The sequence below is a fragment of the Eretmochelys imbricata genome, chromosome 1 (genome assembly GCF_965152235.1).
Source record: "Eretmochelys imbricata isolate rEreImb1 chromosome 1, rEreImb1.hap1, whole genome shotgun sequence".
Classification (NCBI taxonomy): domain Eukaryota; kingdom Metazoa; phylum Chordata; order Testudines; family Cheloniidae; genus Eretmochelys; species Eretmochelys imbricata.
In genome coordinates this window covers 343657239-343681566 of record NC_135572.1, presented here as the reverse complement: position 1 = coordinate 343681566, position 24328 = coordinate 343657239, and the positions used below count along the sequence as shown (strand labels likewise).

The 24328-nt window shown below is 43.9% G+C and overlaps 1 protein-coding gene across 1 annotated transcript in view; it reads left to right on the top strand.

Annotated features, from left to right (window-relative positions):
• Positions 1-24115, top strand: part of ELAPOR2 (endosome-lysosome associated apoptosis and autophagy regulator family member 2) — a 135404-nt gene extending 111289 nt beyond the window's left edge. The window contains exons 14-22 of the mRNA XM_077807883.1: positions 1715-1978; positions 2667-2840; positions 4238-4427; positions 7195-7291; positions 8173-8274; positions 14924-15050; positions 16303-16481; positions 17209-17374; positions 24056-24115. Coding sequence (XP_077664009.1) covers positions 1715-1978; positions 2667-2840; positions 4238-4427; positions 7195-7291; positions 8173-8274; positions 14924-15050; positions 16303-16481; positions 17209-17374; positions 24056-24115 — 1359 coding nt within the window. The remainder of the gene's footprint in view (positions 1-1714; positions 1979-2666; positions 2841-4237; positions 4428-7194; positions 7292-8172; positions 8275-14923; positions 15051-16302; positions 16482-17208; positions 17375-24055) is intronic.
• The last annotated feature ends 213 nt before the right edge of the window (positions 24116-24328 follow it).

Here is a 24328-nt window from a genome sequence, read left to right as displayed (position 1 = left end):
TGGTGTGTTACAAATTCTGTGCTGGTTTTGTAACATTAGGCATTAGCTCTTGGAGCTAGTTGGAGGGCACCAAGCATTGCACCGGAGGCTTGAGATGAATCCCAAGGTCTTTGAAAGCAAAAGGCTAGGACATTCATCTACTCCACCACAAACCAAGAGAAGCTGTTCCTTTGTTATTGAATTAAGCATGCAGGGCTGCTCAGTCCAGTAAATATTGTTAGGGGCAGTTAAGTGCCATAGCTTTCTGCTCTCTCCTCTTATCCCAACTCCTGAATGTAGGCCACCAGCAGATTGCTCCACTGTGATTATAGCGGCTCTTGCAGTCCATATTGACTAGTTAAGGACCACTTCTATACCAAATATACATTGTTTCATTTATAATACAGAATAAACATGCACTGTCGGAATTAAGACCAAGTCATCACCATCAAACAACCGCTTCGTAGCTTATGTGAAATGAATTGGTAAAGCAGTTCTTAGTAGACAGATCACAAAGCCACTATCACCAAGTTGGCACCAGGGTTAGTAATCTCAGTAGAGATAGGACTGTCTCAACATGGAGACTAGTTCTCCATTGGGTACCTTGGTGATGTGATTGTGAGCAACCATGCCTTGCTGCTGCCTTTTCTGAGGTAAAGGACTTAGCCTCCAGGTCTGTCAATCCAGCACAAAATTCATGTTAAACATTATTTTAAACGGTCAAAAAAACAAATGACAATCCCTTGCCTAATAGCATTCCCCTTTTCTTCAGCCTCAACACATGATTTAGCTAAACAAATGTATATACATTTCTGGTATGATCTTCTTATCCGTTAGATACGAATTTAGGAATTACGTGTAGACCAGTCAGGTGCTGGTAATCATATGCTGTTAGAAGCCAACCTTATGGACTTCAGATGGAAACAGACTTGCAATACTACAGCCTGTGAACTTTGTAATCTAGAATGAGGTGGAGGTGGAGAATGGCCAGGAGTTTTAGGCATTTGTCTGTCAATTGAGGGAATGGTCTGAGCACACACTATCAGTCTGGAACCTCTGAGTTTTATTCGTTGCTCTGAAGTTGTCTCTTCCTGTGACCTTGGGCAGTGAATCTTCCTGCCTCAGTTTCCCCATCTGTTAAATATGAACTCACCAAGTCACTGTTCAGAAAAGCATCTTAAGCAAGTGCTCAAGTGCCATTAAAGTAAATGGGATTTAGGCCCATTGTAAGCCAGTGGGTCAACACACCAACCAGTGCATTAAATAACATTTTCAATAGTAGCATGACTTCAATCCCTTCACTTCAGGGTTAAGTTTCATTTTCCAAATCAAACCAGTTAAACGTAAATCAAACAGACAAACTAGGCCCCTTCCCCTGACCCAGCCTTTCCTGTAAGACCAAGTATCACTGGTATTATAATAAACTAAGCTGCTTGTTGGCCTTTTATCTTAGTCTGCAAGTCACCTGGTCCTATCACCTGATCCCTTGCCTCATCCCCATCACCTGAGCTGCAGCATATTAGTCACAGATGGGAACTAAACCCAACTTCCTTAAAGGGCCTTCCCACCCTGTGACACACATGTTTAAAGCTAACTGCATGCTTAAATCTATATTTGGGGCCCTACTGCAAAGAAGATGAGCATTCAGGATTCTGATTATGCTATAGTATAGCTGAACTATTTAAAGTGTGACTCAAAAGTAGCTCTGGGGTTATTTCTCCTGCGCTTATTTCAGAGCAGACAATTCATACACGACGTGGCAAAGATCTACTCGATAACGGTGACCAATGTGTTGGATGGAGTTGCCTCGTCTTGCCAGGCCTGCGCACTGGGGTCTGAACAGTCTGGGTCATCCTGTGTACCCTGTCCTGCTGGACACTACATTGAGAAGGAAACCAACCAATGCAAGGAGTGCCCAGACAACACATATCTGTCTATACATCAGGTGTACGGCAAAGAAGCTTGTATCCCATGTGGGCCTGGCAGTAAAAGCAACAAGGTACAAAGATTGAAAGTGGTTTTAACCCTGACTAAAGGCAGAGATGGGAGATTGTAATATAAGCATTCAAGGGGCAGGTCTTACTGCTTCACTGTAGAAATGCCACCAGGTTGCTTGTCCTGCAGTGTAGTTAAAACCAATGTTTCATAGCTCCAAATTCATCCCTGGTGTAACTTCTGTTTCTAAACGTGTGATGATATGCTATATTTGTGTTTCTGTGCATCCCACAATGTGCAATGAAACCCCCATCTAGTCCATCTGCAGGGATTGAACCCAGGACGTTGGGATCCAAAAGCCCAAGCTTCTACTGGCTGACTGAAAACACCAGATCCATTAGTGCAAAAGTAGTAACGGATTTGTAAACTGCTGCATGTTATCTAGCTGCTGTAGGGGACAAAGACCAACACTGGATTAATCGGGCTTACATAAACTTGCCACTGGCCTCTGCTGGCTGGAATTCTAGACTCTCATCAGATTGCGATATAATGGTGGTAGCCTGCAGCAGATATAAGCTGTGGTTAAAATAGTTTGGAACAGGAGTGGGAGCTCTCACCTCACCCACCAAGGCGGAGGGGAAGATGTGAGCCAGGGAGATAGGAGGGACTCTCCCTTTACTTTTCGCAGAGGAAGGGGAGTTGTTGTGGGTCAGTAGCTGTCCTGTAATATTTACCTTCTCTCCTTCCCAAAGGACCATTCCACCTGCTTCAGTGACTGCACACTGTCTTACCTCATGGACAACCAGAGCCTGAATTATGACTTTACCAACCTAAGTGGGGTAGGGTCATTAATGAATGGACCCAGCTTTACATCCAAAGGGACAAAGTTCTTTCATTTCTTTAACATCAGCCTGTGTGGGAATGAGGTGAGTGTTGGCTTTTGCAGGTGGGCGGGGCTAGCCTTACACTCGGTGTTTGCATTTCCAGACATTGATACGTTGCAGTATCTCACTAGTCATTTGGGGCTTGATCTTCGGTGGTGCTAGCAGTCCTTGGCTTTGTCAGCTACTAACACAAATGGGCCCTGCATAGCACAAGCACTTTCTAGTGGGCTTTCAATCCAGCCCTGAGTGCGGCTGCTGTATATGGCAGAATGATTCGCTGGCGAGGGCCCAGGAGTGCTGATGGCTGAATTGATGCACAGAAATGGAGCTTGCTGACGCCGTAGCCTCACCGATTTTCCTTTGCTCTCACGCCAGGGGGTCTCCTAAATCGTCATACACCTGAGTTTTCGGCAGCTAATGTGGTGTGCCGCTGAGCTAGCAGCTGAGACTCTTTGCTGTTGACTTCTTTCTTCATGGCCCTAGTGTTTCTGTCTATGGAGCCCCTTGATGCCCAGCTGTCTGCCAGCATGCGCTTCCCTTGCCTGTACTTGACTTTCTGTTTTCAGACTTTTGGAGCAGTGGTGAAAAGCGTTTAACTGATGCAGTTTAAAACCAGGATTTCCAGCAACAGGGGCTTAATCTGAGTCTTGAAATGTACCGACACAATGCTAGTGTGGACCCTGATCTGTCAAAGCACTTAAACCCATGCTTAAATGAAAGCATCTGCCTGATCCAGCAATGCACTAAGCACCTTTGTAACATTAAGCAGGTGAGTAGTCCCATCGTCTTGGAGTGACACACGTGCTTTGAGTTAAGCCTGTGCTTAAGTGCATTGCTGGATCAGGAACATGGAGATCTCATTAGCTTGCAGAATTGGGCCCCTCATGAGTAAACTGCTTTGTCCTTTGTTGCTGTTGCTTTAAAATTTTACTGTAGGTCTGCATGGAAGGATATGTATGACTCCATGAGACACTAATGCAGGCTTGTAGGCTAGAACCTAATATACATTCATTTATGCTTTGCATGCATTTATACTCTTTCTGAGAACAGCTTTTCTGGATTAAACCCCAGATAATGAGGTACTTTACAGTGTATCATTAATTGGTTAAGGGGAAAATGCTTCTCTTTTACAAGGCATTTTATTATGCTTTTCAAATAAACACCATGTTGTCAAGATAAACAAATAAAGGTACATAATATCACAGGTTCTGAATAATACATATGGGAATGCTCAGGGGGTAGGTGACTGGCTGTTTTAGAATTTGCACCAGAATTTAATAGAAAGCTTCATGATGGCAAAATAATGTTGCATGTTGTCTCTTTCTTGATGACAGTTGCTAATGGGGAATCAGCACCTTCTATGTTTGCATCCCCTCCCTCCCAAGGCTGCAAATCCTGCCGGAAGTTAACACCTTCCCTTTCTCGTTTAATATCCATAGGGAAAGAAGATGGCAATTTGCACAGACAATATAACAGATGTCACAGTAAAGGACATGGTAGCTGAATCAGAAGACTATTCCAGCTTGGTGGGAACTTTTGTATGCCAATCTACGATCATCCCGTCAGACAGTAAGGGGTTCAGAACAGCACTGGCTCTGCAGTCCAACAGCCTTGCTGATACATTCTTAGGTACATGGTTTTGTGCCTTTTACTTTTTGTTCATGAGGAAGACTCTGCAAGCTGTTCGCTGCAGCTAAGAAAAAGGGCAATACTGTTTTATGGTCTAATCCTGCAAAACCTGTGCGCATCAGTGGAGATTGCAGTGGCTTAGCTTCTCTGTGGAGAAGGCCCACTATTTATTAGTTTGTACTTGGTCACTGGTCTGGTGGTGCAGTTCAGACCAGTTAAGGGCTGTGTCAGCACTTACCCTCCAACCCGGCATGCTGGGATGCTCAAAGCCAGCCTGCAAGCACACAGGTGACACCCTAAGGGTATGTCTACACTTAAACCACTACAGCGGTGCAGCTGCGCCACTGTAGCACTTCACTGTAGACACTGCCTATGCTGATGAAAGGTGTTCTTCTGTCAGCAAAGGTAATTCACCTCTCCAGATCAGTAGCTAGGTTAATGGAAGAAGTCTTATGTTGACCTAGCGCTTCTATGCTTGAGAAACATAGCTATGCCAATGTAAGTTCCCAGTGTAGACCAGCCCTGAGTGTCTGTGTGCTAGGCAGCTCTGACCCCAGCAGTTTTTCTGCAGCCCTGCTCTGGCTTCCACCAGCCTTGGTTGCAACCAGCAGGGTGACCCCAACACACTCGCAGTCCTGAATTTCCCCAAACTGTGTGCCCTGAAGTGTCCATCCCTCACCTGGACCACTCAGAGAAATAATAAGATTCGTTGCTCCTTTAAAGAGACAAAAGCATGTTACAGCTTGTTAACTTAACTGGGGTAAATATACCCTTCCCTGCAAACACAGCACTGAGTTCATTTATAGAAAAATAAACCCAAATTATTAACAAATATACATAGGATTAAGTGAGTTCACATATATGGAATGAAAATAGAAACAGTTACAAGTAAACAATAGAAAATATAAATTCTAATGGCTAAGACTTAACAAGCTACAGTCTTTGTTCAGGATCGATTTCTTACCAGTCTTTCTTCTTTCCAGTCATGGCTGCCTTTGTCTCAGTCGGGACCTTCCACAGAAACACAAGTGGCTGGTTTCCCTTGTCTTCCTAGGTGAAAGATCTTTGCCTCAGCAGGTTTCTCACCTATATTCAGTTTCCAGAGACTTCAGTCCCCCTCAGTTGAAGGACCCATCTTTCTCAGCAATGTTCCCTTACTTCTGTCTTGTGCTGGATGCCAGCACGGCTTTCTGTGTCTGCTTGTATCTTCCAAAGTTCAATGATCTTGTTTCAGTAAGCAGGATGACCTCATACTGTTCTTCCCTTCCTGTGATCTTCCCATCCCCATGCTGATTTGCATGTAAATAAAACTGCCATTGTTTTTGGTCACACCTTGCTTAATTTCATTGGAGACAGGTAGATAGCTACCTTCCTTCCTGTCTGGGTAAAACTTGTTTCTCCCTTTATTTGGTCACAGATTGTAAAGCCCAGTATCAGTGAGTATTCACAGTTCCCGATACAGTGCTAATACATGCATTTCACAATTATATTAATCACCAATGTGTCATTAGCTTTCAGAAAAGACCTGACTTGATACACTTTTATAACACAGTAATCAGTTGATTCAATTGCTTATCACCTGACGTTCAGACCCTCTGTCTTTATAGCCCACATAAAGTTTCTTTTCCGTGCTGGAAGCTGTCTCCTCCCTCACTTGTTAGCTTGATCACTTTGTTTATCTAATATGTAAGTGGACCTTCCTTGTCTTTGCTTGACGACCGGGCTGGTCAGAGAAGCAAATACACGTTCCGTTGCCCAGGGCAGACCTCTTTACCAACTCCCCCTGACATGCCTGGTTTAAATACATTTTAGTCATAATTCCAGCATATATCCCTAACTCTTAATACATACCCCATATATGCATCACACAAGAATACCAAGGCTCAGTGAGTTATTAGTTTTCCAGTGACATATGACATGACATCCATTAGATACCGATTATGACATAAGTAAGCATCTTCGCTCCAGGGGAGAATTAAGTGGCTACTGGTCTATACCATTAACCAATTTGTTTTTCCACTGTGTCAGCTCAGCTGTGTTGGCCAATGCAAGGCAGGGAAGAACAAAAGCTCCTCCCATTCCCTGCCTTTCTTCTCCTCACCTGTGCAGAAGGTGGAGCTGCAACACATGGAGTTCATTGTCTCCCATACTACCCCGTGTAGGCCCCCAACCCCAAGGGTCACGGTGCAGGGGGATAAGGGAGCTGCTTAGGAATTTCAGCATGAACTAATGGGATAACATTTATTGAAAAAAAGTTTGTGAATTTGTCCCCTTACTTTTGCCTGTCTCTAGTGGACTAGGGCCATCCTCCTCATTAAAAGTACAACTTCCCACATTGGCAGTCTCCGCAGACACAGAATGAGCATGGAGCACAAATTTTGAACTCCCAAGAGGCGGTATAGGGAAGCTCACACTGTTAATTCCTATGCAGTCCCTGTTATTTAGATAGAGGATTCCACTCGTTAGGGTTGTACACATGGAATCCTCCACAAACTACACGTTCCCTTTGAAAAATGTAAAACTCGATCTCATACAGTGAATTTTAGTATTAGCTCTTTGTTTTATTGCATGCCCTTCGATAATGGGTAGAAGTTCACATGGTTTATTTTAAAAAATTGTGCATAATGTGAAATTACTGGAAAAATTCTTAATTAGCAAATCAGATGCCATTCTGGAAAGCACACTTTGTAAAGTACAAAGCATACACCTTTCAGAAACCACATGCTTAATTTGTTCTCTTTTTTTTTTTGATTGCTGTTATTTTTAGGAGCTACGGTTGAAACCACACTGGGAAATATTAACACTGAAACAGAAATGTTTCCACCTTCTCCAAGGACAATACCTGATGTGAATTTCTTTTTCAAGTAGGTGGAAAATTCTCCGTAGGAGGAACATCAGGGCTCTTTAATTGTTTAAAAGGAATGTAGACTTAGGGGGAAGGTCTTTAAGGCACTCTTCCAGGGCTCAGACTGATGGGCCTGCTGATGAGTAGGTTGTGAAATCAGCTAATGCAGCAGCTTGCACAAATCTGAGTTATTCCTGATTTACACAGAGGAGAGCCTGGATATTTCCAGGTGCCATCTTCAACCTTGTGTTCTGGGCCCTGGCCTCTCCTTAATTTATTTTTTAAATGTGTGCTTTACATTTATATACTTCCTTTTGCATTTATTTGTATTTTTACATTTTTGTTACAAAAATGAACTGGAGAAAAAAAAAACACTTAGTTTGAGACATGCTCAGCCTACAGTGTCCTCTTTTTAGTTTGTTCCTCCAGGTAATATTCCTACCAGCGACCCTGCTTTGGGTAAGATTATTGTAGTTTTAAGCCATTAGCCTACAGGGGGCAAATTGATGCAACACATGTCATTCTCCAAGTCCTGCCTACCTTCTGCAATTGCAGGGAAGTGTAGTTTGCAGCTTCCTGGGCTAGTGGGGTGAATGAGTCGACTGTAGTATTTCCTGCAGAGTAACATTCAGACCATGATCTCTGTGGTTATGATTTTCTAATACTGTTATTTTGGACTGTGGGGGAGCCTGTTCCTCAGAGACAAGCTCAGTGGTGACTTGGGTCAGAATGGTTCAGCACTACTGGAAATCAGGCAGAGTCTCCAGACTCTCTAGGTCTAGGTGCATACATAGGCAGAACTGTGTGCATACATGTAAATATGCATTTACTGTGCAATATGTAATTTTTTTTAAAGTAAAATCAATATTCATTGCAAACTTTGCTCTTATTTCATATTAGGTCTTCTACACTTACAACCCCCTGTGAAAATGGACGTGCAACTGTTGTGGTGATGAGGTGTAATCCCACCAAACCAGGCCAAGGCGATATTTCAGTCCCCAGGTATTTAATTACGTGTATTACAGTAGTGCCTAGATGCCCAGTCTTCTTAAGCCATCCTTGGCAAAACTCTTTTAGTTGCCTTATATTTGCAAGTCGTGAGAAGTGCTTTCTCCCATGTGTGACTGTCCAGGAGATCGCATACATTTCTTCCAGGTGAGTACCTGGCCACAGTGATCCATGTATACGTCAACTCCAGGTGAACTGCTGGCAGCACATTCTAGCTATTGCTGGCTCCGAGGTCCCTGTGGAAGCCCCAGCAGACACGATACACAACAGCCTGCTCTTAGACAATAAAGCCAGGAAAGAGCGCATGATAGGAGTGTATTTAACCTCTCTATTTTGTACTCGGGCAACCGCTACTTGAATATTGTGTCCAGTTCTGGTGCTCACAATTGAAGAAGGATGTTAATAAATTGGAGAGGGTTCAGGGAAGAGCCAAGAGAATGATTAAAGGATTGGAAACCTTATAGTGATAGATGCAAGGAGCTCAATCTGTTTAATCGAACAACGAGAAGGTTAAGGGTTGATTTGATCCTCCCTGGGAAACAGAAATTTGATAACAGAGGGCTCTTCAATCTAGCAGACAAAGATATAAAAAGATAGATAAATTCAGACTGGGTAATCAATCATTGAAACAATTCACGAAAGGTCCTGGTGGATTCTCCATCACTGGAAATTTTTAAATTAAAATGTGGATGTTTTTCTGAAATATAAGCTCTAGTTTAAACAGGAATTAAGTCAGGGAATTCCTATGGCCTGAGTTATACAGAAAATCAGACTACATGACCACAATAACAGGTTTCAGAGTAACAGCTGTGTTAGTCTGTATTCGCAAAAAGAAAAGGAGGACTTGTGGCACCTTAGAGACTAACCAATTTATTTGAGCATAAGCTTTCGTGAGCTACAGCTCACTTCATCGGATGCATACTGTGGAAAGTGTGGAAGATCTTGTTATATACACACAAAGCATGAAACAATACCTCCTCCCACCCCACTCTCCTGCTGGTAATAGCTTATCTAAAGTGATCACTCTCCTTACAATGGGTATGATAATCAAGTTGGGCCATTTCACAATAGTCCATTGTGGCCTTATAATCGCTGAATCTGTGCCAATACTTTGTCTGCTCCACTGACTCCTAGAAGTCCCAGTCACGGACCCATTGTGCTAGGTTCGGTACCAACAAAGAACAAAAAGGCAGTTGCTGCCCCGAAGAGCTTACAATCCAAGATAAGACCAGACATAGCAGATAGGGGAGTACAAGGAAACAGTGAGACTGTATTAGCCAGCATGACAAGCAGTGGTTTCAGCATGCCAGCAGACTAATTGTCAAATGTTTTGTAGGCATCACAGGAAAGGGCAGTTTTAAGGAGGGTTTTAAGCCCTTATAGGGTGGGGCCTAGTGTGATGGCATGTAGATCACCCCAGTGTGCCCCTTTCAGTTAGGCATGGTGCCACAGGTCAGTCCCACCTGACTTCCATTCATCTGGGATATAAGCAAGTCCAGACAGAGCTTTTAGTCAAAGTACCCCCCTTTCTAGGGATTCCGTTTATTAATAAAAGCCATAAGCATAAATAGGCCCTTACTTAGAGATACCTTGGGCATGCATCCTCTCTGGCTCCTTCCTTCAGGACAATGGGTTCAAATACAGCAATGGCAGATTTAGATTAAATCTCAGGAAATCTTCTGAACTGTAAGAACAGTGGGACAATGGAACAGAAGCCTCGGGAGGCTCTGGAAGCTCCTTCACTGGAGGTTTGCAAAAGGAGGCTGGATAGCCATCTGCCTTGGATGGTCTAGACCAGTGGTCTCCAAAGTGGGGTGTGCAAGACGATCGATTTGGGGGCGCAGCAGGAGGAGCGCCACCGGAGCAAAAGGGCTGCATGGCAGGAGGAGCACTGCCGGAGGGAAAAAAAAGGAGGTGGGGACAGTCCTGAGTCCTCCGGCCCGTGGAGGAGCAGTAGCAGCCTCGCAGCCGGCAGCCGGAAAGAAGCGGCACTTTCCCCTTCAAAGCCGGCCGGAGAGAAGTGGCGCTTTGAAGGGGAAAGCGCTATTTCTCTCTGGCTGCGCGGCTGCCTCTGCTCCTCCTGAGTCCTCCAGCCCGTGCTCGCAGGACCGCATTCCTAAAGGGGCTTTAGAGCTGCAGGCCAAGGCCCCGGGGCCCCCTTAGCCCAGGGCCCTGAAACCCCTAAAGCCCCTGCATTCCGGGTGGCCCTGCCTGCCGTTGCGGGGGGGGACGGCTCCCAGAATCACAGCTCCCAGAACCATGGCCATGGGGGTGGTGCTGCGCTGCGCAGAGCCCTCTGCACCCCCCCTGCACCAAACAGGAGCTGCCCCAGGTTAGTGCACTGCACCTCCTGCCTGCCCCAGCCCTGAGCGCCCTCCCACTCCCTAACTCCCACCCAGACCCCGCACCCTACCCTGAGCGCCCGCTGTATCACAAAGTGTTAAACCACGATTTTCAAAAATAATAAAGCATATTCCATCACATTGCTCTCACTAAAATATTATTATTAATAATAATTTTTTTAGTGAGAGCAAAAAGGTTTTTTGTACCATTAATAAATAAAATAATTATTTTAAAAATATTGTTTATTTCATCTTTATCTCATCGTTTTTTAATTTCTATTTTTTGTGTATGTTTTATAATTTACATAATATATTAGTACAGTAGTACATGTATATAATTTATACATAAACATATATTGGGGGTGCATGCTCAAAAATATTTTACTGATGGGGTGCGCGATCAAAAAAGTTTGGAGACCACTGGTCTAGACACAACAAAGCCTGCATCTTGGCAGGGGTTAAATCTGATGACCCTTGCGGTCCCTTCTAACCCTGTGGTTCTTCCCCGCACCTGAAAACGGTCTCTGTTTCTGGATTACTCCTCTGGATTACTCCCCTTCAGATCTTTATGCAGGAGTCTCTACTACTCTGGAACTGGGTTGTATTAATTAGTCCCTCACTCTCTCCTTAAACAGGAGTCTCTCCAGCTCTTCTCCCTGGAGCTGAGTTCTGTTGATCAGATTATTTAATTCTTCTTAAACAGGAATCGTCAGATCTCCTCACTGGAGCTGAGTTATGGGTTAACCAGCTGTAGGGCTTTTACAGCTTCTTCCTCTGCTGATCCCTTGTCCGTAATCAGACTACTCAGCAGGCCAGGTTTTCCCCACTGGGAGCTCCTTGTGTCTGCCCGGTCATGAGGGAGGATGTCGCATTTATGCTGGTCCCTGTCCCCCAGCTCATCCCCAACTGGCTGGGGGAGAGGAGAGCCTTGCCCACCCCCTCTGCCAATCTCTTGGCCCTGGGCCCCTTAAAGAAACAGTAAGAGGATTTTTCCCCAAACGCTTCTTTCTCCCAGGTCTGCTTCCTTGCTCCCCAGTATCTCCCGGGCCCTTGCATATATAATTACCAGAGATCAGGATGAGCCTCATTCTGGCCACCTTCAGGCAAAATGCAAAGACCGTATTTTTGTACAAACCATCCCCTCAATTAATGGAAGAAAAGATGATGATGATAGGAAGGATGATGCAGAGGTTAGGGTGTTATCTTGGGATTCAGGAGACATTAGTTCCATTGCCTGCTCTGCCACAGACTTCCAGTGTGGCTCTGGGCAAGTCCCGTAGCCTCTCTGTGCCTCAGTTCCCCATCTATAAAATGTGGTACTTCTCTAACTCACAGGGGTGTTGCGAGGATAAATACATTAAAGATTGTGAGGTGCTCAGATATTATGGTAAAGGGGATCATATAAGTATCTTGGATGGATTGAAGAAGATCGTGATCCAATAACAGTTGAAGCAGAGCATTTAATATCAAAGTAGACATCTGTATTTGTAACAAAAATGTCTAAATAAGCAGTGCCTGCTTTGTAGTTTATTCCTGGTTTAGCCAGGGTGTCAGATGGAAGGAGCATGGGAAATAGGCCTACCAATGTTCCTGAGAAAATACTCTGTGATCCAGAGGTGGTGTTCTGAATTAGTCAAATAAAGGCAAGTGAGGTTGATCTTCTAGCTCTCTGGATTTTGTTAAGACTTCAATAGCTCAGACATAGGTGAGAGGTTTATCGCAGGAGTGGGTGGGTGAGATTCTGTGGCCTGCGTTGTGCAGGAGGTCAGACAAGATGATCATAATGGTCCCTTCTGACCTTAATATCTATGAGTCTATGAAAAATGTGTGACAGATTTCAGGGTGACACTACAAATCTCTTTTAAGTCAGTTTTTGTATGATCCAGTTTTAATGAACCAATATTTTTGGCTGCTGAGTAGACTTCCAGTTACAGTCACTGTTAGAATCAATCTAGCTGCCAGTCACAACAATTGAGCAAGTGTCATGGAAGTGCAGATGGTATTCTGTTCTACTAACTGAGTATGAAATAGGGCCATTTGTACTTCTCAGGTGTGTGGAGAAGCTGTTACCCGTTCAGTAGGCTGGTAAACATCCTTCCGCTAATTAACTGTTACAGAACATGTCTGCCACTTATGGAGGAAATCACTCAAAGCATCACAATTACAGCAGCAGAAATCAGATTTTCGGCATCCCATACGGAACAGTCATCTTGGCATGAGAAAGGAGTGATAAAAGATTTTATACAGAGCTTCCATGTGATATGCGGAAGCTGAGAGGGATGTAATTGATATGAAGATGGCTCTCCATAATATGTTGGAGATGTAGAAATCAGCTTCTCTCCTCCATGTGTAAGCTATGTAGAGGGGAGGTAAGTCAATTTGCTTACCAATTCTGTGCTGCAGACCGTGCACAGACCTTGAATTCCTATCCTTGCAAGAGACCACAGCTGGATTTTCTATAGGAACTTTTTAAATACTAAAAGTGGAAATTATAATCAGATTCTTTTTTTCCCCTCTGCTTAGGAATCCTGTACCAGTCTTTACCATAAGACAGTTATGCGTGCACACACAACTAATGATTTCAGATTCCTTTTTATGAATAGCACTCCAAAGAGAAAACCTTTCAGCACAGAGATAAAACCTTTCAGCGTTGAGATCCACCCCTCAGATCAGTCTGGGTTACTGCTGCCTGCTCTATCTTCTCCCTGCAGGGCTGTACTGGATCTCACTAGTGTTCACAATGGCTGCCAGTTTTGTACCTCTGCCAGAACTCCCTACTGATAAGGTGGGGGGAGGGGGTGGGAATGTGTGTTCATGTAGGAATGTCTGCCCTTAATGAAGCCTTCCACACAAGCTTCAAAACAGCTACCGAGCATGGTTAACGACTTCCTGCCCACCCTTTAGTGTGCTAAAATGGCAACTACTTTGCAGTCACTCAAGGCTCTGTATTGTCACCTTGTCTGGGAATGTTCCCCTATCAACTCAGAGCAAGTAGAAACAGCAGCTGTAATTACTGCAATAAGTGGTTTTGCCTGAACACCTTGAAATAAGAAAAAGAAATGGGGTTTACGTAAGCTTCTGGATATTGGGGTGGCAGCAGTGGTGGGGTTACCCACAATGTTAATAGAACATTGGGGTTCTGTTTCTATTTCACACAAATGTCTGTAACTGTAGGGGAAATGCTAGATGTTACTAGAAAAATAGTTTGTGACAAAATTTAACTTTTTTGCTGCCAGTAGGGGGTTACACCAGGGATGAACTCTGTCCAAATATATATAATTGTTTCTAGTAATGTATAGCTTTCCCCCTGTAATTCTAGATATTTGCCAATGAAATCATTGGAGTTACATCAAGGATGAATATGACCTGCTATTTTTCATATAAATTTTGTTTCTCAGCATTCTTCAAATATAAAATTTATTCTGTAAAGAATTCAGAGTCACTAGAGCAGAGGTCTGTATTACCTGGCCACCTAGTGGTAGCTGTATAAATTATGCTGATGAAATACAACTGTAAATTTGACATCTTTAGAGAACAGTGACATCTACTTTTAAACAATTGACAGCTTTCATTTAGGAGTGGCAGGCATTGGGGTACAAAGTTAAAATGGCTGAGTCCACAATTTTCAAAGGTGGATACTCATTTAGGTTGCCTCAATTTTGGCATGTCCAACTTGAGACATCCCAAATCATTGGCCACTTTTGAAAATTTGGCCTTTGGTATCTAGCAGTGCATGGCAACGTGGCTCAGTTAGTCAATTAATAAACCTTCATTGTTTAGTCACTCTAATTCATTGATTGGAACACATCAGAAAGACACCCTCAAGTACAAAAGATGTACATAAAACACAGTTATGAAGTCAGAAGTTGATTCAGCTTCATCTTAGGAAGTGCTTTTTAAAGATATTAGAACATATTTACAAAGCTGAACATTATGGGCCAGATTCTCCCCTTGGGTATGTTGGTGCAAATCTGGAATAACTCCAGTGCTTTCAGTGACTGCTTCTAGTCTAGTCTATAAGGTTTTATATTAGCGTAGTATCAGTGGTATCTGGCCTCTTATTGCCAGATTAATTTGCGAGACTAACACCTTCTTTATTTGAAGCTAGATATTTCGCTGATTGAAAAAGCTTTCCCTGGGCTTTTTTGGTTTGTTTTGGAAATGTTGAATCAATGAGTGGTCATTAATTATTATTAGTGTTCTTGAGCAGCAGGCTGGAGGCATAGAATCCAGACCAGTTCTCCTTTCCCCGGAATGAAACCTGTGTCACAAGTGCTAACCAAACTTTGCTTTTCTCCTAGCGCATGCCCCGTTGGCACCTGTGATGGATGCACCTTCTACTTCATGTGGGAAAGTGCAGAAGCCTGCCCTCTGTGCACAGAGCATGACTACCATGAGATTGAGGGAGCTTGTAAAAAGGGATTTCAGGTAGAGGACTGATGCCTTTTAGTCAAATTGGATGAATTGTGTAGGCTTGGGGGTGCTGTTAAGCTGCCTGTGTAAGAGCCACAGGGCTAGGCTGTGCCTGTACGTCACATAGCCATGCTGCTCCAAGAGCAGACCAGGGAGAGATTCACAATTCATTCCTACTCCCTCTTTGCTCCCAGGAGAAGTTATCTGCTACTGGCCTTCTCCATTCGCAGATTACTAACCCTTCCCCATTCCAGACCTGCTCTTCTGACCATGTCAGAGGCAGGCTCCACCCATTCCCCTCTCTGGCATTCCCAATCTCTGCTAGCCTGTGTGAGGAGCAAGCATTGAGGATACAGCCTTTGTCCCCTCCCCGGGCCTGCAGCCATGATGCAGGGGAGTGCAGCTGGGTCTCATTCCAAAATTATTCTTACTGTTAAATCGCAGGTTACTAGGTCAAGCCATTTTGGAGACATGGGCTAGATTCTGCCCTGCACGAGAACTCAGCCCAGCACAGGAGCAAGGGGTCGGGGCACTGGGGAGCCCTGTTACAGCTCCCTGATAATTAGGGCTGTTCCAAGCCCCTGTGTAGTATAGAGTAGCTGCCACACTGCTCTAGGGGTATGTCTACACTGCAATCGGAGGCATGATTGCCGCTCATGTCGATATAGCTGCACTAGCTTTAGCTAGCGCTGAAGACACAGGAGCATGGACTAGTCTGACCAGATCCAGGGTACGCGCTGTTGCAACAGTGCAGCCTTGCATCGTCTTCACTGCTATTTTTAGGGAGCAGGCTAGATTGGAGCTAGCATGGGTTAGCCTACCTGGGGTGCAGTCACACCTCTGATTGCAGTGTAGACATACCATACGTTGCTCCACTGGGGTAGGGTCCTGGACGTCATAGCCAGACTACACCACACCTACTCCCTTTACCCTACATCTCTTCTCCCAACACACTCCTCTGTGCTGAATGAGGCGGGGCCATAGGCAGAGGACCTGACAGCAATACACTTGTGCCAGCAGGGATTTCTCCCAGGCATTTACAGCCGGTATACATCCCTGTAGTGTATGGAGAAAAGGTACTTAACCCAGTGGAGAATCTGGCCATGATACGATAAATACAATATTTTTTTGAAGTAAATAACACCTCTATTTTCAGTAATTTCTCTGCCTCAATAACATGTTGTTGCCTTAACCTCAAAATGTCCACAAACGTTCTCTACATTCACATCAACTTTTCTGTATTCTTTCTTATTTGTTTTTTTGGAAGGAAACCTTATATGTCTGGAATGAGCCAAAGCAATGCATGAAGGGGATTGCCTTGCCTGAGAAAAGGGTCAGCACCTGTGAAACCATGGACTTTTGGTTAAAAGTTGGAGCAGGTGTTGGTGCATTCACAGCTGTTCTGCTCGTAGCCTTAACCTGCTACTTCTGGAAGAAAAATCAGAAGTAAGTATTGTCCTGGAGGTGACATACGAAAATAAATCAAAAGCGTGATCCAGAGCTCATTGAAGTCACTAGAAAAACTCCCATGGATTCCACTGGACTTTGAAATCAAACCCTAAAGCAGTGTAGGAAATGTCATACCTAATCAATCAGTCCAGTGGTCCACTTAGTCCAATTTCCTGTCTCCAGTAGTGGCCATAATAGATGCTGCAGAGGAAGGTGCAAAATACCCTGAAGTAGGCAGTTGTGGGATAGCCATGAGAAGTTTCCTCCTAACCCCTGACAGAGGTTGGCTTAAGGCTGGAAGCAATAGAGATTGGTAAAGTCATAGATTTTAAGACCAAAATGGACCATTATGATCATCTAGTCTGACCTCCTGCATAATATAGGCCACAGAATTCTACCCAGTGTTTCCTGAATCAAGCTTACAGTTTCTGCTTGGTCTTGAATGTATCTTTTAGAAAAAGTCTAAAAAAAAGTCTTTGATTTAAAGACTTCATGGGATGGAGTTTGTTCTCTTCTAGTCTGGAAAACAGGAAATGGATGAGTTGCTACTGCAGTTCTAGTCATGCTTTCTTACTTCTGGTTCTTAAAATATAACTTCAGATTCTTTATAAATGCTTAACAAATAACCCTGTGGAATAGCTGCAGATACTGTTCTGACCACCTGCACTGTTGCAGCTAGAATATGGGGTATTAAGAAAGTAACTGTCCAAGTTTGTACCTTTAGGTTGGAGTATAAATATTCCAAATTAGTGATGACAGCTAACTCGAAAGAGTGTGAGCTTCCAGCTGCTGACAGCTGTGCTATAATGGAAGGAGAAGACAACGAAGAGGAAATAGTATATTCAAATAAACAGTCATTGCTGGGAAAGCTCAAGTCATTGGCAACAAAGGTGAGAATTAAAATTATTATTTTTTATTGACACTGATGTAGCACGGTTAGTTTAATGTGGCTAATTAGCTCATTTTATCATTTAGTTGGGTTATTGTTGTGGTTATGTTATTTCCTATGCATTACTGTGTGATGAATAGATAGAAGTAGGACAGGATTATACGAATATAAATTTGACAAGTATTTAGGAGTGACAAGTGTGTATTAGGTATACAAGTAAGATAAGGCAGTAATGCAAGGCGGCGTACAGGCTAAGGGCTGAAAGATTTCAGCTTAGCCACACTAGGCCTCAGGCTTAAGAAGACTTGACACGAGTGGGCAACCTAAGATTGACTTTATGCCTGTAGGGTTACCTGCTCCTAAGGGCATTCTGTGCCAAAATATTAAAAATTCTGCACCAAAAAATTAAAAATTCTGCACACATTTTAAAATTCTGCAAGTTTTATTTGTCATTAAATAAATGCAGAGGCTCCAGCATGACAGTGGGGAGCACAGGCTTCTGGCTGCACGAAGGTGGGAGATCACTTTGCAGCCCCTCCACCACCCACCCCGGGACATGGACTGAGCGGTGAGCCTGCACACTATCCCGACACCACAAGGCATGGACCTGCCCCAGAAACACCCTGTGGCCCTGCCCCTCTGCACCAGGTACACCAGGTGTGGGGCAGGCAGGCTCAACCAGGCAGGATCCAAGTGTGAAGTGGCTCAGTGTGGGGGGATTCAGGTGTGGAGTGAGAGGGTTCTGTGTGGGAAAATCTGGGTGCAGGCAGCTCAGTTGGGGGTATAGGTATGGGGAATCTGGATGCACAGAGGGGGGAAGTGCAGGGGCAATGGGACTCTGCAGGGGCTTCCAGGTGAAGGTGGTTGGGGCTCAGCGGAGGTGTCTGTGTGTGGGGTCTAAGCAGGAGAGCTGGGGGAGTGGGGCTTAGTGGGGTGGGGGTCTGGGTGCAGCTAGTTGGGGGTCAGTGGCATGGGGTTCTGGATGTGGAGGCTCAGAGTGGTGCAGGGGGGTGGGGCTCGTCAGTGTGGAGGTTTGAGCATAGGCACCATCTTTAAGAGTTGCCCCACTCTGCCCTCATTCAACGCCTTCCCCCAAGACCTCCATGCCCCACTTCTTCCCGCCCTTGCTCCTTCCCCTCCTCCCCAGCACCTCCTGCATGCTATTGAACAGCTGAACCATGGCAGATGCGAGGTGCTGGGGGGAGGGAGAGGCACTGCTTTGCAGGGCTGCCGGTGAGTGCTGAGCACCCACTGTATTTTTTCCGTGGGTGCTCCAGCCCTAGAGTACCCATGGATTCAGCATCTATGGGTTTGAGTGCAGGGAGCTCATTGGGGGTGGTTTGGGTGCAGGGGTGGGGATTTGAAGGCGGGGGGTCTGGGTGCAGGGGGGCTCCAGATGCAGGGGTTGAGGTTCAGTGGGGTAGGGTTTGGGTATGGAGGGGTAGGGAGGTTCTGGGTATACGGGGTGAAGCTTGGCGAGGGTGTCTGGGTATGGGAGGTCCGGATGCATGGAGGTTGGGCAGATGGGAGAGCAGCTCCCCATACAGTGACCCCTTCCCCCGCAGCTGAGGAGCGATGGCAGCAGGAAGCAGGAGAGGGTGTTGAGATTCTTGCAATTGGGGGAGGTTTCTGGGGGTGGGTCTGACACAGCTGCAGCCACTCCTTGCAGGGGAAGAGGAAGTCCCATCCTCTCCTGCCTCCAGCCCAGCTGGGACTAGCAGCTGAGCCCAGCTCAGGGTAGGTGCCACTGGCTGGGGTGTCCCCAGCCTCGTGGTGATTTACCTCTCTGCCGGCTGCTCTGGGTGCCTGCACTGCTAGGGAGTGCTGCATGACTGCTTTTGCAGCTTCCCTGTCAGTAAGTAATTTTTCTGCAGGGAAGCAAAGAAATCTGCAGGGGACATGAATTCTGCGCACGCACAGTGAGACAGAATTCCCCCAGGAGTAAAGGTTACAAGATTACTGTTCTGGTGATCTTCCAGAAAAAGAGACCAAAGTGTGCCCATCTAGAAAGCAAGGCACCTGACCACAGGTCACCATGGAAACATGTTTACTTAAATGCTAATGAGAATAAGGGAAACTCAGAGAACAACCTGTGTAAAGCAGAGCACCCCAAAATGGATGGGGTTTGGAAGTACAGATAAGTAAAAGGAAGTTGGAACCTTCATGCATAAGCATAAAGTGTTAAGCTTGGTCAGAACAACAAGATAAAAGGGGTTGGTTGGTATGGATAGGGTGGGAAGACCCTGAGGGCAGACTTCATTGTGATGACCCCAGCAAGAACCATTCCTCTATTGATGACCACCTGTTGAAAGATCCATCAAACTCTGTAATATCTTTGGATATGTGAGTATGAATACAGCATTAGAGAGTGCATGGGATTTCTTAGGTTTTTATATATTTGTTTGTGATTGTAACTTTATAAGTTACAAGTAAAAAATCTTGTTTGTGGTCCCTGTATTTGATCGTCTGTGCTCCTAAGAGTCTCCCAATCTAATTGATCTGAAAACTGTAGCACCACGGGAGCCGAACTCACTTCCTAGGGACACGACAGTTTAACACAGAGCTCTTCGTTCAATTTTAAAAAGAGGCTACACTAACTAACCTGCAAACGCACACATCTATAGATTCACCGGGCTTCTTTAATGTCAATGGCACTGAGTTGCAGGATTCTCTCTTGCCCAGAGAACTTATAACATGGATCTTCAGAGTATGGACAACAACTGAAAAGAGTTTGTCTAATGGACACCTCACACAGGTCACCTCCCATTGCTGATTAAACATCATTACAGGGGCTTCCATAGTAATTGCTTACGTGGAAAATCAACATTCTGAAAGCACCAAATGTCTAGCTAGCTCTCCATGGTTTATCTGTAAGTGCTCTGTAGACCACTGGAAGTCCATAGACCACAGTTTCAGAACGTGGGCTTCCAACTATACATGCACATCTGCAAATGCTTGGTGTGGCGCTTACTGCCCTGATAAATCCCAGCCATTTCAAGGGAGAGCACAGTAGTAAGCGGTAGTGTTTGCAGGATGGGGCCCTAAATTAGACAAAGCCAAAAAAACACAAGCCAAAGAAGAGGGAGGGTTGGGAGATTCTAAGGGTCTGAGCTTGCAAGTACTTGCAAGTCCTTTTCCAAAGGCCCAAAGACATCCACTGCTTCAAAGTGGTTCAGGCCAATAATGCTGAGTACAACTGGTTGAAACTTTTCATTTGAAACTTTTTTTTTCTTCTGAAAAATGGCTTTTTTAAAACTGAAAAGTTTCACAAAAAGCCTTGTGTTTTCAAAATTGTCCAGTTTTTCATCAAAACCCCAAATTTCAAATGTTCAGATTTATGGGGTTTTTGCCTTTCTTGTCTCTGATTTTCCTATTTGCCACTGAATGTGACAGAATGAATGATGTGTAGGGGTATCGCCTCCTGCCCCCCTTCTTTTCTTTTTCTCCATTTTAATTTTTTCCCTTCTGCAACTTTCCCGTATCTTAAACTTTGGAAAAATTAGAAGGGCCAGATGAAAAAGTGTGTGTGTGGGGCGGGGAGGGAGGAACCCCGCATTTGGACATCATCCATTTTATTGTAGTGAGTGGCAAGAAGGAAAAAAGGGAATGGGAATATAGCATATTGAAAATTCAAAATTTCAAAAATGTGACTTTTTTTAAAAAAAAGGCAAAATATTCCCTCGCTTGCTCCCTCCAAAAAAGATTCCCTCCCCCCATTTTGAACCTTGCAAAAAAGAAAATGTCTCAGAAGTGTTGATTTTGTGAAAGCTCTCTACTGCTGAGTGTAGTGAACATTGCTGACCACCTCTGCTGCTGAACATAGTGTTTACTACCATGAATACTCCTGATGAGTTTAAAGGCTTGGTTGATGAAGTGTGCGGAGCTGGGCCTGTAATGATTAGAAGAAGAGAGGAAGGATTGCTGGAAGAAATAGGTTTCATAGTTCAAAAGTAAGCTTAGTGCTTAATATTAAGAGTAGCGATCACTTGCACACCTGCGCACTGTTTTCAAACAGACTATTCTTAACTCAAGTTCCTATGTTCATTTTAACGGGCTTCCCTGTACACTGTTACCTTTTCAAATAAGCCTGTCAGATATCTCTGGCTTTTTTTTTCTTCCATCTGCTGGATAATCAGAGCTGCCAAACTCAGCCTCCAGGACCTCATTAGCTTACTCAAGTCTACATCCTATATCCCTGCAGATAACTGGGATTTATTATATATTTTTTCAGAACACATGTGATAGGCATCATTCTTCATTAATGCAAAAGATGAGAAGTATAACTTCTTTTAAAAAAACACAAAGAGAGAGTAAAAAATATGGGGGACAGGGACAATGTAAAGATTTAACAACAGAGAGAGAGAGAGAGAAAAAAAAATCAGAAATACATAAAAGGATCAGACCCGAAGTGATTACTTTTCTGTGTTCCAAAACTTCTCATGAAGTTACTGAGAGCTTTGACTAGATAAGAAATGCAGAGCTGAGCCCCTAATGTAAAAAAAGGAAACATATTTATTTGCAGTATTATTGTAATAACAACCCAAAATGTAGGAATTGCTGTGCTGGATCAGGCTGGGTGGTGCAGGAAACCCTGCAGTAGGCAACTCTGGGAAAATCTGACCTCGCACACGCATTAGGTCTCATCGTAATAGTTAGGGATTGATTTAAACCCCAAAGCGTGAGTTTACTTTCATATCTCTTTCCAAAATATTTGTTAGCATTAAGTAGCATAGTTGTAGATTTGCTTGCCTTCCATATACAGGTCCACTCCCTTTTTTAAACAAGGTCTGTATCGTAGTACACCAAGAAAAGTTTGCTATTTGTATTAGCATTCTGAAGGCCTAATTTAATCAACGTGTTAAGCTTCTACAGTTGCAGGAGTCTCAAACTTTTCCCAGCAATAACCTCAAAACCACCTGCCTTTTTTCTTCTCTCCAGTATCCTGTAGTTCTTGTCCTCAGCAACCTTCTGTGGCAATGAGATCCACAGTCTAATTACACATAGGTTGAAAACATATTTCCTCATCAGTTTTGCGTTTGCTACCTTTTACATTAATGACTCTTTTCGCTCCAGCTAGAATCATCTACAATGTTGTCAGTAAAATGCTCTGCATGAGAATCAACTTGGGTGTACTCACAAGGGGTACATTATAGGGCAGGCTAGAAAACAACAATTCCACTTCAGGAAAAAATTTATGAGGTTTTGAAATTTGTTTTCATTCTGTGGAACTTTTTTTTTTTTAAACAAACGAGAGATTTTGATGTGCCACAGAATAGCTAACGTCCTGGTGGGTAGGGCACTCACCCAGGATGTGGGAGACCCAGCTTTGAATCCTTCCTTTGCAAGAAGGACTTGAACCTGGGTTTCCCATATTTCAGGTAAGTGCCCTAACCACTGAGCTGCAGAGTCAGTCTCGTTTGTTGGCCCAGTGAATGTTAAAGTATTTATACATTTGGAACAGCTCCAGCAGGAGAAATTGAACTAGAAACTGACTCTGCAGGCTGGCGGCTAGTGCACTCACCTAGATTTGGAGCAGGGACTTGCACCTGGGTTTCCCACATCCCAGCTGAGTGCCCTCTCTCACTTGTTTTTCATGACAAATTTCCAAAAGTCACTGGTTCCTCCTGGTGCAGAAAGGAAATTATTTTGAAATCTCAAAAATTTTCAGTGGACTGGAAAAGCATTTCCCACCCAGCTCTAGTTAAATCCCCAATTAAGCAAAACACATAAACGTGGGAATAGTCCCATTTGAGGCCCCGATCCTGCAAACACTTGCGTGCTTAACTTCGTTACTGTGAGTAGTCCCAATAAAATCAAAGTGATTGCTCACTGTAGTAAGTTAAATGCATGGGTTAAGTGTTTGGAGAATTGGTACCTTAGGGCATATCTGTACGTACAGAGCTGTGCTGGGGGGCACAGCTGTACCGATGCAGGTGCGGTTCCCGTCAGCACGATAAAACCACCTCCACAAATGGCAGAAGCGATGACATAGCGCTGTGCCCACGAGTGCTTATATCGGTGTAACTTATGTTGCTTGGGGGGTGGTTTAGTCACATCCCTGAGCGACATAAGTTATGCTGACATAAACTGTAGTGTAGACACAGCCTTAGTGAGGGGGGAGGCGATTCACAGTCTGAAAGGTCAACGTGTGTTAAATGCTCTGCTGAACTAAGGCCTAAGTGAGTTGGTTAAGGGTACCGAAGGAATCAGTGTCAGAGTTCAGGAGTTTCTCACTCTCAGTTCTTTGCTCAAACTGCTCTCACTCTTGAATATTTTGTATTTTTTTTACAGTAATGCATCATAATTTCTTTGTAATTCTATCATAAAATCCATAACCTTGACTGTGAAAAATATGCCATTTGTTGGACATATCTATATACTTCCTGTAAAGGAAACACTAAAAAATTCATATCCTTTCTACCTCACAATGGAATTTTGAAGTGTGTGCAATTTTTATTTTTAATTTATAGAGATGTTACAACTAGTTTGAAATTAAAGGCCAAATTCTACTCTCATTTACTGTGGCACAATCTCAGTAAAGTCTTCAACAGGAGTTGCACTCGAGTTACTGAGAGTAGAAATTTGTTCCATGACTTTTTATACTGAGTGAAGAGATGTTCGAACACTTCAGAGTGAATTTGAGAAATCATGAGTGACGGGAACTTGTCTCTTTACATTGCAGGAAAAACAAGATTGTTTTGAATCTGTTCAACTGAAGTCTTCAAGATCACAAAATATATGAGGATTAAGTGCTACCTTCAAAGAAACAAACCTGATTTCTATTTTTACAGGACCACATTTTAAACATATTCCTGCAGACAGCAGAATAATGATTGCAGTGAGAAATGCTGAGCCATTTAAGCAAAAAGAGGGTGGAAATCAAAACAAAAGATTGGATTGCCTTATTCTGTGGTCAAGTACCTTGCCAAAAACAAGAAGCAGACTGCTTGGATTC